A 15880-nucleotide genomic window follows, 5' to 3' on the forward strand; every position below is an offset into this window, starting at 1 on the left:
AATGCTTGCCATTTATATCAAACTCTCTTCAGATCTGGAAGGCATAAACATTCTTGATAAAGAATTTAAAATTAGTCAATTTGCTGATGACACTGCCTTATTTCTAAGGAATGTAAATATGGTCTCTACTGCAATTAATAAAATCCTTTCATTCTCAAAAGCATCCGGCTTAACACTAAACCTTAAAAAATGTGAAATCTTAGCTGTACACAACTGTAATCAAGATACTATTAACAATATACCAGTAAAAGAGGAGGTAAAATACCTTGGTTTAATAATCAGTAAAAATACTAATGATCGAGAGAATAATAACATAACTCCTAGATTAAATGTAGTTAAAAAAATATTTAATCATTGGTTAACACGTGATTTATCCATATTAGGTCGTATCTTACTATCTAAAGCAGAAGGACTTTCAAGACTCATATACCCCTGTTATTCAATTTTTACATCTCCTAAAATGATTAAACTGTCCAATTCTATTATATTCAGCTTTATCTGGAAGAATAAAACACATTATATACGCAAATCACAATTAGTTAAAGACTATGAAAATGGGGGCTTGAAAGCTTTAGACTTTGAATCTATTATTGCTGCATTCAGGCTCAGATGGATAAAAGACTGCATTTCCTGTCCTCAATCTATGTGGTACCATATTCCAAACAAACTCTTTAATAAGGTCGGGGGGTTAGATTTTTTGCTCAGATGTGATTATGAAATATCTAAGCTTCCTCTTAAGTTGTCTAGTTTCTATAAGCAAGCTTTGAATTTTGGGAAACTAATTTTCACCCACAATTTTTCACCTCACAATTCTGTGTTGTGGAATAATAGGGTTATAGTCATCAATAAGAAGTCCTTATTTAAATCAGACTGGTATGATAACGGTGTATGTTTTGTTGTTGATCTGCTTGATAGAAATGGAAACTTGCTATCTTATGAAGAATTTATTGATAAGTATAAAATAGAGATTTCATTTAATAATTATAATAAGGTTTGTAAAGCGATACCCACACCGTTGTTAAATCTTATCGTAAATACTTTAAAGTATTCATTAATAAGAACATGCTTACCTTCACTGACGATAGGTAATACCTCAATAAAGGACAAACAATTTAATAATAAGTTCATCTCTAATACCTTTAAGCAAATAGTATTCTGCAACTACAATGTCAATGTCAGACATGACCTTGATAGCATATTGAAAGACAAGTCATTTTCTTTTTACTTAAAATACCCACTTGCGCCTAAAATGAAAGAAACACACTTCAGAATCATATCAGGCATTTATCCAGTTGGAGAATTCCTGCATAAAAGGTTTAATTTTGAGGCCGACTCTTGTGCTTTCTGTTCTTCCGATCCAGAAACACTAGAGCATCTATTTTTCACTTGTCAGTATGTTAATGCTTTCTGGTTTGAAATACACTGTTGGGTTTCACTCAGAATTTCCAATGTACCTGCCTTCACATCTAAGGATATTCTTTACTTTATGGACAATCTGGATTCTGAAATCTCAGATGTTGTCAATTTTGTAATAGTGCTATGTAAGTTTTTCATTCATTTATGTAAGTGGAAGAATGCCTCTCCTATGTTTACCGTCTTCTTGAATTACTTTTGTCAATACTTTAAGTCACTTAAGCTTATTTCAAATATGAACAAAAAAACTGCTGTACTATACTGTAAAATCAAAAAATACTTGCTCTTCTAATTTTCTTGCCTGTGTCAAAAGGTCTATGTTCCTTATTTCTTTACTCTAGAAACTTTTATTTTCTCCCTGTAAAGTTATGATGACTTGCTTCACCATCTTTATAATGTAAATTGTTACAATTCTGGTCTGTTTCCTTGACTTGTTTTGTATATGGAAATTTGTTTCAATAAAAAAAAAAAAAAAAAAAAACCCTGTCACTACCCGATCCGTACCGGAAACCCGATCGGTACCCCGCATGCGCAAATCTTACGTCACTTCCTCTCTTTGCCAACATTGCGACATTCAATATATTTGAATGATGTCAAAAGAGGAATTAGGCAAGGGTGTGGAAGCTCTCCGTTGTTGTTCATAATGGTTGTGGAGATGCTCGCAATTCTAATTAAAAACAGCAGCGTTGCCGGAATTGAGATTATGGACAATTCTTTAATAATTAGTCAACTTGCGGATGACACTACTCTTTTCTTAAAAAATGAACATCAGATTCCCCTGGTAAAACAAATAATCACTACATTCTCAAAAGCTTCAGGCTTAAAGTTAAATTTAAATAAATGTGAATTATTGGCATTAAAGGAGTGTAATTCACAATTACTGTACGATATAAAGGTGAAGAGGGAGGTAAAATATTTGGGCATCACAATTTCAAAAGATCACAAAGTCTTAGAAAAAGTAAATATTTTAGATAATGTTGACAAATGTAAGACAATCCTAAATAAGTGGTTACAAAGAGACATCACAATTTTTGGAAGAATATTATTAACCAAAATGGATAGTTTATCTAGATTTATATATCCAGCTTACTCTCTATCAATATCGAATAAAGTTATTAAAACAATTAATAGCTTGAATTTTAATTTTATTTGGAGGAATAAGTGCCATTATATATCTAAAGATGATTTGGTTAAACCATACATTGAAGGCGGTGGAAACGCAGTTGACTTTGATATAATGAATGGTGTTTTGAAACTTAAATGGTTAAAATCCTTCCTAAATAATCCACACTCCATTTGGTTTTTTATACCAAGTAAGGTCTTTAACACACTAGGGGGTATCGACTTTCTCCTAAAGTGTGACTTTGAAATTACTAAGCTACCTGCTAAACTCTCTGAATTCCATAAACAGGTCCTTCTTTATTGGAAAATGTTATTTAAACATAATTTCACTCCACATAATAGCCCAATTTGGAACAATAGATATATACTGATGAACAGAAAATCTATTTTTATTCAAGATTGGTTATCAAAAGGTGTTTGGGCAATTGCCCATTTTGTAGATGAGGAAGGACATGTTCTAGGACATCAAGATTTTTGCCAAAAGTTTAATATCCAATGTTCTAAAAGTAAATTTAATCGGGTTATAAAATCCATTCCATTGTCACTTAAAAACATAGTTGTAAATGATATAATATATTCTGACATCTCCCCCAAGTTAAGGCAATTATATATAGATGGTATTCAGTTTTGTGATGTTAAATGCAATAATAAGTTTCTTAGATCTTCATTAGGGAGTCTTTATTCTCCAAATTTACTTAGACGTAATTACATATTAAAAGATTTCCAAAGGGAAGAAATTGAAAAAATAAGAACTGATTATATCACCTTCCCTATCCCTCCTAAAGGGAAAGAAGTCCAATTTAAAATCTTGAATAAAATTTACCCGACAAATAGACTCCTTAGTGATAGATTCAAAATAGAAACGGGTAATTGTGTATTTTGTGAAACAGAAGAGGAGGATTTGGACCATCTATTCTTTTTGTGCAATTTTATACAAATATTTTGGTTGGATTTTCATACCTGGCTTTATTCCAGTGGGATTCAAATTACCCCATTTACCTTAAATATGATAATGTTTGGAGTGTTTTTGAAAGAAAAGAAAGCTAATTATGGTGTTAATGTGTTATTAATCTTGTGTAAGTATTTTATACATAAATGTCGCTTTTTTAAGATTAAACCAACACTGGCTCACTGGAAAAACGACCTAAACCTGTTGGTTAAATCTTTGACTTTAGTTAAAAAGAAAAAGGCTGCTTTTTTTGTTTCCTTTGTAGAAGATTTTGATTTAGTGAGTTAATAATCTGTTAATTTATGTGACCCCATCTTTATATTTTATTTTCACTATATATGAAAGTTGCTAATATGTAAGAAATGTTTATTCTCTGAATCTGTAATATATGGTGCATTTTGTTTGTATGTTTATATTACTAATAAAAAAAAAAAAAAGAAAGAAAAAAAAAAAAAAGTAAAAAAAAAAAAAAAAAAATATATATATATATATATATATATATATATATATATATATATATATATATATATATATATATATATTTGAATGATATGGTTAGCGCCCAGTTAGCTCCTAGCATTTCTCTGCAGCTCTGCCTCCTTTTCGACTACCAGGACATTTAAACAATGAATAATCCGTATCCGCAACAAATTTTTGCTTTTCTCCTCAACAGAAAGCGTTCCCCAATTGAACAACAGCGCCGTAAAATAAGAAGAATGGTGCCTAATGACAGAGTTAATAATACAGACTTTATAATATGTCACGTGAAGATTCAGCAGCCAGATGAAGTGTTTACTGGCAATTGACAGTGATAGCGGACATTATCATCACTTTTCCAACAATCCTCTCCACACAGACAAGCATAAACACACTCGATTATCACTACATCAAATTTAACACACATTTGTAATGACGCTAATTCAGTTTACAATAGGGTTCATTCGCTCAGTCAGCAGGTGGCGGTATCCTCGTACACTGGGGAGTACACTGCCATTAAACGAACAGAAGAAGAAGAAAACCCCTGCACATGCGCGGTACGGATCGGGTAGACCCGATTTGTACGGTCTGACTTTGCACATGCGCAGCAAGGATCGGGAGTCCCGATCTGTCACTATCTTTTAATTTTTTTTATTTTTGTCTACATTATATTAAATGTTTCATTATCGGAAACATGTTAAGAGATACTTGTTATTCTTAACATCTTAACAGATACTCTGACCTGTAACTATCGTAAAATGCTTCGACCGGAAGTAGACACCTTTCGCGCATGCGGGGTACCGATCGGGTTTCCGGTACGGATCGGGTAGTGACACACCCCCTCCCTCCTGGCTCACAGCTTCTTCTTCTTCTTGGTTGGCAACCAATGTTAAGGCGCATTACCGCCCCCTGGCTCACAGCGCAGTGGACATTTAGATGAGAAAATATATATTTGACACACTTAAGGAAAATACTAATAAAATACAAATAAACAAAATAAATGTTTATTAAGCAATTTTGATAAGAAATTGCTTAATTTTAGAAATGTTTTTGCTCTTTGTTCTCTATAAAATAGTTGTTTTTTTTAATCATTCATGTTAGCAGTGGGATTTACATGAAAAGGGAAACAAATTAAGTTTGAGTGAAAATGTAAAATTTTTGCACTCTGTGGTCAACTGACTCAGTGAATCAAATGACTCAAAACACCCGATTCACTTTGGTGAGTGACTCATTAACACTAGATTCAGTAAAAATAATCAAATTTACCATCACTACTGTGTTGCTAGCGGTCACGTAGCACATCATTATATACCAGCTAGCCCAACCCTACAAACGTCACTGCTGTTTACTTTTCTGTCTTCATTTATGTTGGAAGTGATAACAGAGCTGTACGTTTTAATTTGTTTCCAAAACCCTGCAGTCAGGACATGCTATATTATATTTAGATAGAAGCTAGCGAGCTAACTTCCTGCTAACTTCTAACTCCGTTAAATGTCATAAATTCCGTTTTCATGGGTGCCTGGATGTTAAACTCAATTGTTACACCTGGTAGAGCAGAACGCTGATCATTTTATTAAAGATGAAAGACTTTAGACAGTTTTTCAACTCTCAGTAATGCCATAGTGATCGTCTGATATATGGACCTGCAGCGGAGTTTAGGCCCAGACACGGCTAGTGACGTCAGACTTAACGACTGGATAAGACAAGCCTTTAGCTCCCTTTGCTCTCAGTACACTTTCCCCATATGGTCGTTTCTTTTAAAATACAACATGATTTTGTCAATCAAAGTCTGTTTTAAAGTCAAAAAAGGACAACGGGGACTAAGCTTTATCATGTGATCAACAACATTAGGTTACTAGGATGTAATGCCTCAGTTAGGTCGGCCCCTAAATAACCACATCTGATTTCAACACACACCAAGATGGTGATGGCAAAACATTTATTTTGAGGGTTCACAAAAAAGGTGTCCATTTTTATATACAGTCTACGATTTTATAGTATCTACGCAGACGCATGCTTGATTTATTGTAACTAGCAGTAACTAATTTCTACTGTGCAATTTCTGATGAGGCTTTGGTGAGCTTCAGAAATTACAAGTGAGCCAACATTTTGGCACAGCACTGTAAATGTGCTGTCAAGTTGACTGTGTTTTATTTTACAGAATAAACGATAATTCAGTGCATAAGTGAAGAAAAGCCACAAAATGTTGAATAATGTGTAATGTTGGAATTTATATTTGCATATATGAGGATTAAAATGTTTTGTCTTCTTGTTTGTGCACAACAATTTCAGCACATTATGCAATCAAGAGGTTAAATACCCAGCATCCATTCACCAGGAGGACTGCACAGTCCCTGAATTCAAGGTCATTATAACAAGCTGCACTGCTGCAGTGATGTTATTGGGCCTACAGATTTTTGCTTTGTTATGTGTTAAGCCTTTACTGAACTCAGACAACTGAGAGCAGGCAGAAAATGAAGAGGATAGAGAGAGAAGGGCATAGGATCAAGAGATTAAACCAGACTCAGACCCACATGGAGAGCTGGATATTGTTCATGTTTAATTATCACTTTTTTTGTTTTTAGGTACCCATGTTAGACACAAGACAACAAGGAAAAGAGCACAAAGACAGCCTCCAAAATTCCTTCCTGATTGATTGAGGAACCTTCACAGGCTAAATGTGGGCAGAACGGATAAGGAAGCAGAACCATCACGTTTCACAGACTGTATATAAAATAATGTGTTTTATATCACCTGCTGGTTTGTCACTGCTTCTAAAGGCACAGTGGCTGTTTGATAAAACCAGAAATAGATTAGATGACATCATATTAAGAGAATATATATAAGATGATCGAAAAGAAAGAGAAAAAAAAAGAACCCTTGGACACTGCTAGCATCATTGACAGGTTTTTGACGGGGCTCCCACACAAACGCAAAGCTGGAGATGAAGCATCGCCAAATATGTTTCCAAACCAACTTCCTTCCAAGCCAAATGCTAGTAAATATGCTGAAGCTTATCTTCCCTTTGGCTTCACCTGCACAAGTGCCAGGTAGGTCTCTGCGACAGAATTAGTTTCCCTTTCGTCGGGAGCATGCTCTGTGCTCTCGAAATTACGGACTAACAGTATCCCACAGTTGTTTTTGAATCCATTTTGCACACAGAGGCATTTTTTTGAGAAATGTATTGATATCAATGTTGAATATTATTACACAGGAAAAAAACAACTACACATAAAATAATTACACTGTGACGCCTCTGCCTTTCTAAATTGGGGCACAGTAACTGCGTGTGTATAGAGTGTAAAACTGTAGATAGTCAGATTAACAGTATTTTGTCTCTATCTGCCATTCTGCAATTCATCTCATGCAAACAATAACGTGACGCACAGCGTGACGTGAAAAAAGGCACATACCTTTGAGTTGCATGACGAACTCTGTATTCCCGGTCCACACGTAAACGCTAAAAACGGCGTTTAAAAAAAAAAATCTCAGTTTTCGGTGATTCGAAATGCCGTTTACGTGTGGACGAAAGGTTCGAACAGCGGCGTTTTCAAAAATACCCGTTTAAGTGTGGACGTAGAGTAAAAGAGTTAGTAGTGGGGGGGCGGCGAACATTTTTCTTGTAAAACAAAGTAGCCTAAAATTTCTATCAGTGCCAAACTCACATTAGTTCACCAATGTGTATTATTAATTTCCACAATGAAATAAGGTGTAGCGTAAAAATAAAATAATGCAATCTTAATTTCTTGTTTTAATTAAAATAAATGTTACATTCAAAAGTATAAAAAATGGTCATCTTTAAGTTAAAATAAAAATAATGAAAAGATGCAGCTGGTTTACCCTTTTCTTCTTCCTTTACTACATGTCCCATGTAAACTATGAGCTTCAACTCCTCCCTTCTGTTTCCTTGACTTTGCTACTTCGGACTTCTGCATCTCGTAAGATGTGTTACAATTTACCTGATTGGTCTATGTGTTTCTCTGTGTTATTTGGACTCGGTGCTTTGTTCGACTGCTGTATGTATAGAATAATGTAAAGAAAAACGCTGCCCAGATTAAAATCGACGATACATCAAAATCAAGTAATTAATATGAATCCGTAAATAACGTAAATTAAAAATATGTTTAAACAACTGTTATTTTATAGTTGTCTAATAACTGCCCTCTTGACTCTCCCTCTTCCTGAGGTGGATTTTTAAGGTCAATTGCACTTTTTACCTGTATAAATAAAGGATGTAGCGTCGCTTTTGCAAAAAACTGGTTGCATCTTCTACCTTGTGACTAGTGTGATTTTTTGGGCTAAAAATTACTTAATATAATTAATGACAGATATGTTTGGGAGCTTATAGGCCAACAAGTCATTTACAACGGTTTAAATACAGGCAATCATCTTTTTTTGGCAGACTACCATTATTTGGCACCGCCTGGCTGCGTCCACCTATCGGTGGCCTAGGATCTATAGCGTCATCGGTTGCTTGATAGCGAAACAGCCAATCACCGTAGAGTTACAGGGTAGTCGCATACGTATTCTTGCGCGATGACGTTGTTGAAGAAAAAAAACAGAACGTGTGTAAACGGAAATGGTGAATTGTTGTGGACAGTACACGTTGTGGGGCGAGAGAGGAGAGAAATGGGACAAAATCAAACTCCGTCCTAATGTTTTGCTCAGCGCTGCCGTGTGAGTTAGAAGGAGCCTAAAGAGAATCGACGCTAATGCAGACCTGCTAGCTGGGAGCTAGCAACCAGCAGAGGAAGGTACGTGTGACCACAGAAATAAAGTAGTGAAAAGTAAATGCTACCCCGCGCCGTCAGTACTTCTTACTGTTTAGTCTATTAAACTGTGTTAAACTGGTAATAGCACCTGTCCAGTGCTTTACTTACCTGGCGTTAGCACTGAGTAAGATGCGACACTAGCTGGTGTTTACCAGCCGTCATTTCAAAACGTCACTGACATATTAAGTGTTTCACAAATGCTCATATACGCGGCTTGCGTTTTAAAGACTTTAGAGTGTTGCACTGAAGACACCTGGGCCGTTTAACGACACATGCAGCCTTCAGGGACAACTCACGCTGAAGTAGGTCATGCCAGCTTTGCACCTTGTACCTCGGTTCTAAGTTCATGCAGCAGCCGCGTGTATCCGTCATGTTGCTTACTGAATCTCTGTAAGGGAGACAAGATAAGTGTGAATCACAAAGCCCCGATAGAAACCTCCTTTTTTGTGCTCCAGCCACCTTAAAATAGTTCCTAAGACTCATTTGGGCAGCAATTTTCAAACTTGAATTAGGGCTGCTCGATTATGGCAAAAATGATAATCACGATTATTTTCACTGAAATTAAGATCTCGATTATTTGACGATATTCATTTAACCCTTTAAGACCTACCATAGAACCAAGTCCTCCAGAGCTTTTTTTTAATTTATTTTTTTACATGCTGTAGTGCCATTTTTGGGAGCATTTCAAGTTGCTATACATCAATACAACTGTTATAGCCCATATTTTAATAATATGTATGCATTAAGTCCATAGTAACTACATTAATTGCAAAAAAGTGCAATAAACTACAAAAAAAATTGAAAATCGTTTTTGTTTTTTTTTACATATATTTCTACTTGGGGAAATTTAAGAGGCTTATCCCTCAAAACTTTAAATACAAAAAAGTTGCAAAAAATAGTTTACAACAACAGGAAATTTATTTTGAGTGTCTTCATAGTTTTATTTTGGAGATACACCAATTTTTATATACTGCAGGAAAAACAAAAAACAATCCTATGATGCAAATTTGCAAAGAAATCAGCAGGTGCATCAAAATAAACTATTTCCAGCAGTGCAATTCGAGTTCTAAGCATTCCAGAAACAAGTCAAACATGACTTATAAAAACACCAGTATAGGCTTTTAAGGCCTACAAGTAAAAAACTAAATTTTCCGCGAAAAATGACGTCACTTCCGGTTTCGGACAAGAAATGGCGGACATGCGATAGTTCGTGTTGACGTCTTTTTCAATGTGGGAAGTGTTACGAACAGCTGATCAGATCGGCAAAGCGTGTTTCTGGAATATTATGTTTTTGTTCCTGCAAGCGCTTTTCATGCAGTTTTTGCAAAGCTTTATGTGGAAGCAAACCGTGACCGAGAACAAGCTGATGGCATAAGATGTAAGTACAACTCCTCCGATTTCATATGCAAAACAAATTATTGCGCTAGCTTACGCAGCTCCGGTTCTACAGGGATTTAAAGGGTTAACAATAACAATGTATTGAATAATGACTTTAAAAAATAATATAAAATAGTGTGCAAATACTGATTACAGTGCAAATGTTTGCAATATAAAAAATAAATGAAAAATGTAAACATCTATGTTTAGTGAACTTTGCAGTGTTGCTCTGTGGTGCAGCTACGACACTGTAGCAAAGTTTACACACTATGTCTACTTGACCCACGTCTCGACTCTGCGAACCCAGAACCCACTGAAGTTTTTTTTACCTCTCTTTTCAACCAATGGCAGTCACTCTCCTCTCCAAATAACTTCTGCATAGCTTTCCGAGCTTCCCTTGGGTCCTCTTAATTGTTGTGACGCGTGTTCGAAATGCAGAGAGGTGCGCTCGATTTGCCACACGGAGCAGCGCCAGAGTAAAGCACGAGGGAGGGGCTAATAATCGGCTCAGTCATTTTTAATGATCGTTGAAAGCCCAGATCGTAATCGTGATTCAAATTCGATTAATTGAGCAGCCCTAACTTGAATAAATTTTAGTTTTAGTGAGCGCCGGGACATAAAAACTGCACAATTGCCCCTCAAACGGGAATTAAAACTGTTTAAACGTGACTGACTGACAGATTTCAAGTTAATATTAGTCGTGAGATTCCCAAGAAAGTGCATTTCAAGCTGTTCCTCAAATGCAGCACCACATGGTGATTTTCTTCTACCATGCCAGTGTAAACCCTGCTTTGCGCTCTGTGTTCAAAGATTAACAGAAAGGTGGAAGTAGGGCTGGGCCATATTATACCGTTCACGGTAATACCGGTATAATGTTAGGCAACGATAGGAAAATGAAATATCGCGATAGAATGGGAGTAAAACACGCATGCGCAGTGCCTTTGTTTTCATACGCACATGGCCGATTGTTGAGTGAAACTGATGAACCAGAATTGGTTTGTAAAAATGGTGCAACTTCCGTGATGTGGAACTGGTTTGGTGTTTGTCCGTCAGATACACAACAAAGCACATTTTTTTGCAGAACATGCAAGCAGCCGTTGTTATTGTCGTATTTGTCGGACTAAGATGCTCTTAAATCTGGGAGTAATCTGGGTCCTAAACTCCGTATGTTTCAGGTCAAACAACACTGCAGCATCACTGAGAGTTAAAAACTGTCTAAATTCTTTCATCTTTAATAAAACGATCAGCATTGCTGCTTTACCAGGTGTAACTATAAAGTTTAACTTCCAGGCATCCATGAAAACAAAAGTTATTACATTTAACGGAGTTAGAAGTTAGCAGGAAGCTAGCGGAAGTTAGCTCGCTAGTTTCGCTAGTTACCTAAGCATGATATTGCATGTTCTGACTGAGAGATTTCTGAAAAAAAATCAAACGTACAGCTCTGCTATCACTTCCAACATAAATGAAGACAGGAAACTAAACAGCAGTGACGTTTGTAGGGTTACTGAAGTTGGGCTAGCTGGTATATAATGATGTGCTACGTGATCGCTAGCGACACAGCTATGTTAGCATAACATAAACAGTGAAGCTGGAGGACGAACACTAACACTTTTCCACTTATAAAAGTTAACGTGAAGGTTCTTCATGGTTAGAGACAAATGCAATCGCATGGCAGGATGCTGTAAACGGACCAAACTTCAGTCAGGAGAACAACTGAGATAATCCATCCACAATACGAGGTTAGTCATTAATATACTGCAACAACATGGGAAAAGAGCAGCTGCCAGAGAATTCAACATTAATGAATCAATGGTACAGAAGTGGAGGAAGCAAGAAGAATGAGTTTAATAAAGTTTGATTTATCTGACTGCTTTGTTTCGCTTAATGTGCCTTATAATCCCGTGCACCTTATGGTCCGAAAAATGCGTACTGCACACTGCAGTTTAATGTTGCAAAGCACCTCTTTTTAACTTCAGTGGATATTATACATGGTTATGCTCAGGATATGTCAGCCCATTTCTACTGGAAATGCCTTTTGGTTAAACTTTCAGCAAGGAATTTGCATTTGCACTGTTACATTTTTATAAAGCTTTAATGTACATAAAAACCAGCTTCTTGTTTAAGTGAAAATAAATGGAAGGTTGTCTTTTTGCGCTAGTAATGTTGTGGAGTTGCATTTTGTCTCGCATCAATTATATCGTCTGTTATATCGTTATCGCAAATTTTCAAATATATATCGTGATAAATATTTTTGGCCATATCGCCCTGCTCTAGGTGGAAGATACAGATGGAAGAGTCTCTCAGTCTGGACTTGAGTGCAGTGGTCATACAAAAGGCAGTAAAAGGTAACTGTGCTGTGTTTGTGCAGCAGCCATGGCTGAGGCCGGAGCCCATCTCACATCCACGGTTGTCAGTGAGCAGCCATCAGTGTTTGAAGTCCTGGCACAGGAGTCTTTGATGGAGGCGGTCAGACCGGCACTGAAACATGCAGTCAAAGTGAGCGTGTGTGTGTGGTGGTACTTATACTTTCCATAGATCAGTGTTAGGGTTCTAACAGCCTAGCTCCTGGTGTCCTTTCCAGGTTCTGGCAGAGTCCAACCCATCCCGCTTTGGCTTCCTGTGGCGATGCTTTGATGAGCTCTACCTGCTGCTGGACCTCCTCCTTCAGAACCACTTCCTGTCTAACTGCAGTGCCTCCTTCTCGGAGAACTTCTACGGACTGAAAAGAGTTTCAGGCAGGCAGAGACTTCCTGTGCGCCTCGGGATGACCAGGACATCCCGCTGGTGGTCTCTTCTTCTTCTGTGCCTGCTGCCATACCTGCAGGCCAAGCTAGAGGCTACATTGGCACGGCAGAGGGATGAGGAGGATTTCTCCATCCGGTTGGCGCAGACGAGGAGCCAGAGGCTGTACCGGGCGGCCGTAGCAGCATATCCGTACGTCAGCTCAGCCTGGCAGACCTGGATCTTCTGTCAGCAGCTGCTGTTTGTCTTTGGAGTCTCCAGGACCCACAGTCCTCTCCTGTGGCTGACCGGGGTCAGACTGGAACGACTTAACACTCAAGATATCAGAGACATGGAGTGGAAAGCCAGGACTCCCGGGAGACCAGCTGGAGGAAGGTACAGCTCGCAAACTCCTTGCTGTCTCTGTTTTTACCCACAGTGGTGTCCTAACAGGTGTGCTTTGTACCCGGATAGATCACCAGTTGCAGATTCTAAACTGAAGGAAGTTTTTCATGCAGCCTGTTTAACTCTATGTTGCTGATACAACGTTCCATGCATTAAAGTGCATTTAGTCAGTGATGTAAAAACCACAAAACTGTTGTGTCCTTATGGTCCAAGCCTGTCTGCTGGGATGGCTCAGATCCAACACATTAGAAAACAGATGTTTTTCACAGAGAATATTCAGACAGTGAGATTAATTTCACTTTGTTTGGCCAAAGGTTTAAGTACTTTAAACACTTATCAAGTTTAATGTTTGCTGATGTGCACTGTGTGGCTTTAGCTCATTTGGTGAATTGATTTGAGGCCACACAAACATACACTCAGTGATATTTTTTACAGTTCTTGAATGAGGAACGTCATAAAAAAAAAACATTGCTAAACACCCACAATGCATTGTTTCTGTGTTCACAGCGTGATGCAGAGAGCGTGGTGGATGATGTCACAAGCAGCGAGGGGCATGGCTGTGTCTGTCTCCTCTTCCCTCTCTATGGGTGTTTTCTTCCTGCAGTTCCTGGAGTGGTGGTACTCGTCGGAGAACCTCAGCACAGTGAAAGCTCTCACCTCCCTGCCGGCTCCTCCACCCCCGCTCCACCTGCAGCAGGATCAGGGCGGGCTGGGCTCAGAAAGCAGGAACTGTCCTCTGTGCAGGAAGCCCCACACCAATGCCACCGTGCTGTCCACCTCGGGCTTCGTGTTCTGTTACCGCTGCATTTACACATACGTGAAAAGTAACCACCGCTGCCCAGTCACCGGATATCCCACCGAACTGCAACACCTCATCAAGATCTACTCACCAGAGAGCTAAAGCATCAAGCAGTCAAAGCAGACAAGATCAACTGTGTGAGAGATGATATACAGACACAATATGAAAATTATATTTGAGGGATATTCACAGCTGTTTTCCTTTTTCTATACAATAAACTAATAATGTCCTTAAAGTTTCTGAAAAAACTAATTCATTTTAATAATATTTCTTTTTTACTAAGTTTCAGCTCTTGTCAAAGTGAAAATTGAATAATAATAAAGCCTAATTAAAAGAAATCTAATAGGAGTGTAATTGTTTTTGTTTTTTTGAGGAATTTGCAGGATCCCTTAATTTGGTCACCAGTTGGGTTACTGGTTACAAACTGGCTGCATTTTAGCAGCTTTTTCCAGTGCTAGGACCAGATTTAGGCCTGTCACAGTTAGCATAAAAGCAGATCAGTCAGTGGGTCTTTTCCTCACAAATGAGTTGTTCACAAATAAGTTGTCATTACTGATAAAAATGTCTGTGACCTGGCAAAGATGTTTAAACTCCTACATGGTGGATTGTAAGATGCAACTTCATTTTTGTGGCCTTGTTGAACCGTTGGCCTGGTTCTGCCCAAAGAAGACCTGAGGCACGACCAGTTTGGGAACTTGGTTCACTTCCCTTTTACCCAGAAACCTAAAAAGTGTTCTCCTGCTGCACAGAGAAACATTGTCGAGCTGCTCCTAGTAGAATCAGTTTCTATGGTGTGAGTGCTCTGCTGCATCCCATAATGAGGACACATGCTAATGGAGATGGATTAGAATGAGATCTGGCCCTTTCCTCAAACAAACTGCAGAGGAGTTGGAAGAAAAATAAATATACTAATCAATAAGGTTGTGTGAACACACTCTTAGAGGAGCAGATGCATTTTGAATGAGCCTAGAAAGCATTTGTGTGTGTGTGTGTGTGTGTGTGTGTGTGTCCTGTTTCCTTTTTGCCTAAGCTGATCTAACAAGTAGAAGAGTTGTTTCAGATATGACCTTACGATCACACTAATGACTGACAGTAGGGCATAAACAACATAACAAGGTTAATGATGCTCTCATGTCTACACCAAATATAAAACCTTATCCAAATGCGATTTAAAGGCTCATAGCGATTTAGTGCTAAGCTAGCAGTGTACATAACGATGATTACTTCAAAAGTTTGGTCTCCATTCTCCAATCTAGAGTTTTCAGAGGAGGGTTCTCCTCGTGCACTGTTTGACTTTTCAGCAAGCAGCCAATAGGCTGTACAACCCCGAGCACTTGCTCTACAGGCCACTTGAAAGACAAGTCGATCACATCAAAAACCCCAACTTCAACAATGAAATTCAGTCTATGGCTAATTTCAGCTGCTGTTTTGTTAAGGCTTAGTTAGCCATGGACAGATGTTCCAACACAGACCTCATCTTTGCTAATTAGAAGTGGACTTGTGAGTCATCTTTAAACCATTTTACTGGAATCATATGAAACAATATGGTTCGCTGTGTGGTACAGACACGCCTGAGCTTCAGTTTTGGCTTGCTTCAGCTCAATAACCACGCTTGCTAGCTCAAATATGCTCACTTCTGGCTCGAGAAAATCAAGACAGTCAAAAAGCTAAACTGAACAAAGAGTTCAAAAATACTGCCACCCACCAGGGTAACTCCATCTCAGCCTCCCAGTGGACGCGCCTGTGGTATCAATTTCAAAAGCCGACTTGAATTCCTTCAAGAGTTAGCGCCAGTTGATCACATCATGATGGCAACTTTCAGGCTTTGCAAATAATCCATAGTCT

General features: G+C 38.0%; 1 protein-coding gene across 3 annotated transcripts; it reads left to right on the plus strand.

Moving 5' to 3' along the window:
• The first annotated feature begins 8523 nt into the window (after positions 1-8523).
• On the plus strand, positions 8524-14372 carry pex12 (peroxisomal biogenesis factor 12). 3 transcript variants are annotated; one of them, XM_085402989.1, is made up of 4 exons: positions 8524-8715; positions 12385-12606; positions 12692-13227; positions 13744-14372. In XM_085402989.1, exons 2-4 carry the CDS (start codon positions 12484-12486, stop codon positions 14135-14137), a joined length of 1053 nt encoding a protein of 350 aa, XP_085259115.1. In that variant the 5' UTR covers positions 8524-8715; positions 12385-12483; the 3' UTR covers positions 14138-14372. The 3 variants fall into 3 exon arrangements, with proteins under 3 accessions (XP_085259115.1, XP_085259116.1, XP_085259117.1); XM_085402990.1 differs by having other exon boundaries at positions 12479-12606; XM_085402991.1 differs by having other exon boundaries at positions 12482-12606.
• Positions 14373-15880: the final 1508 nt, after the last annotated feature.

Source organism: Rhamphochromis longiceps, linkage group LG4, assembly GCF_057381845.1.
Source record: "Rhamphochromis longiceps isolate RC_006_pf linkage group LG4, R_longiceps_female_GT1.1, whole genome shotgun sequence".
In the NCBI taxonomy this organism is placed as follows: domain Eukaryota; kingdom Metazoa; phylum Chordata; class Actinopteri; order Cichliformes; family Cichlidae; genus Rhamphochromis; species Rhamphochromis longiceps.

What these genes read in the sequence shown, in the direction of transcription:
- pex12 (XM_085402989.1), top strand. Translation starts at nt 12,484, where the DNA reads ATGGCTGAGGCCGGAGCCCATCTCACATCCACGGTTGTCAGTGAGCAG. An exon ending in CACTGAAACATGCAGTCAAA is followed by an intron (nt 12,607 to 12,691) that starts GTGAGCGTGTGT and finishes TGTCCTTTCCAG; the next exon opens with GTTCTGGCAGAGTCCAACCC. An exon ending in GGGAGACCAGCTGGAGGAAG is followed by an intron (nt 13,228 to 13,743) that starts GTACAGCTCGCA and finishes CTGTGTTCACAG; the next exon opens with CGTGATGCAGAGAGCGTGGT.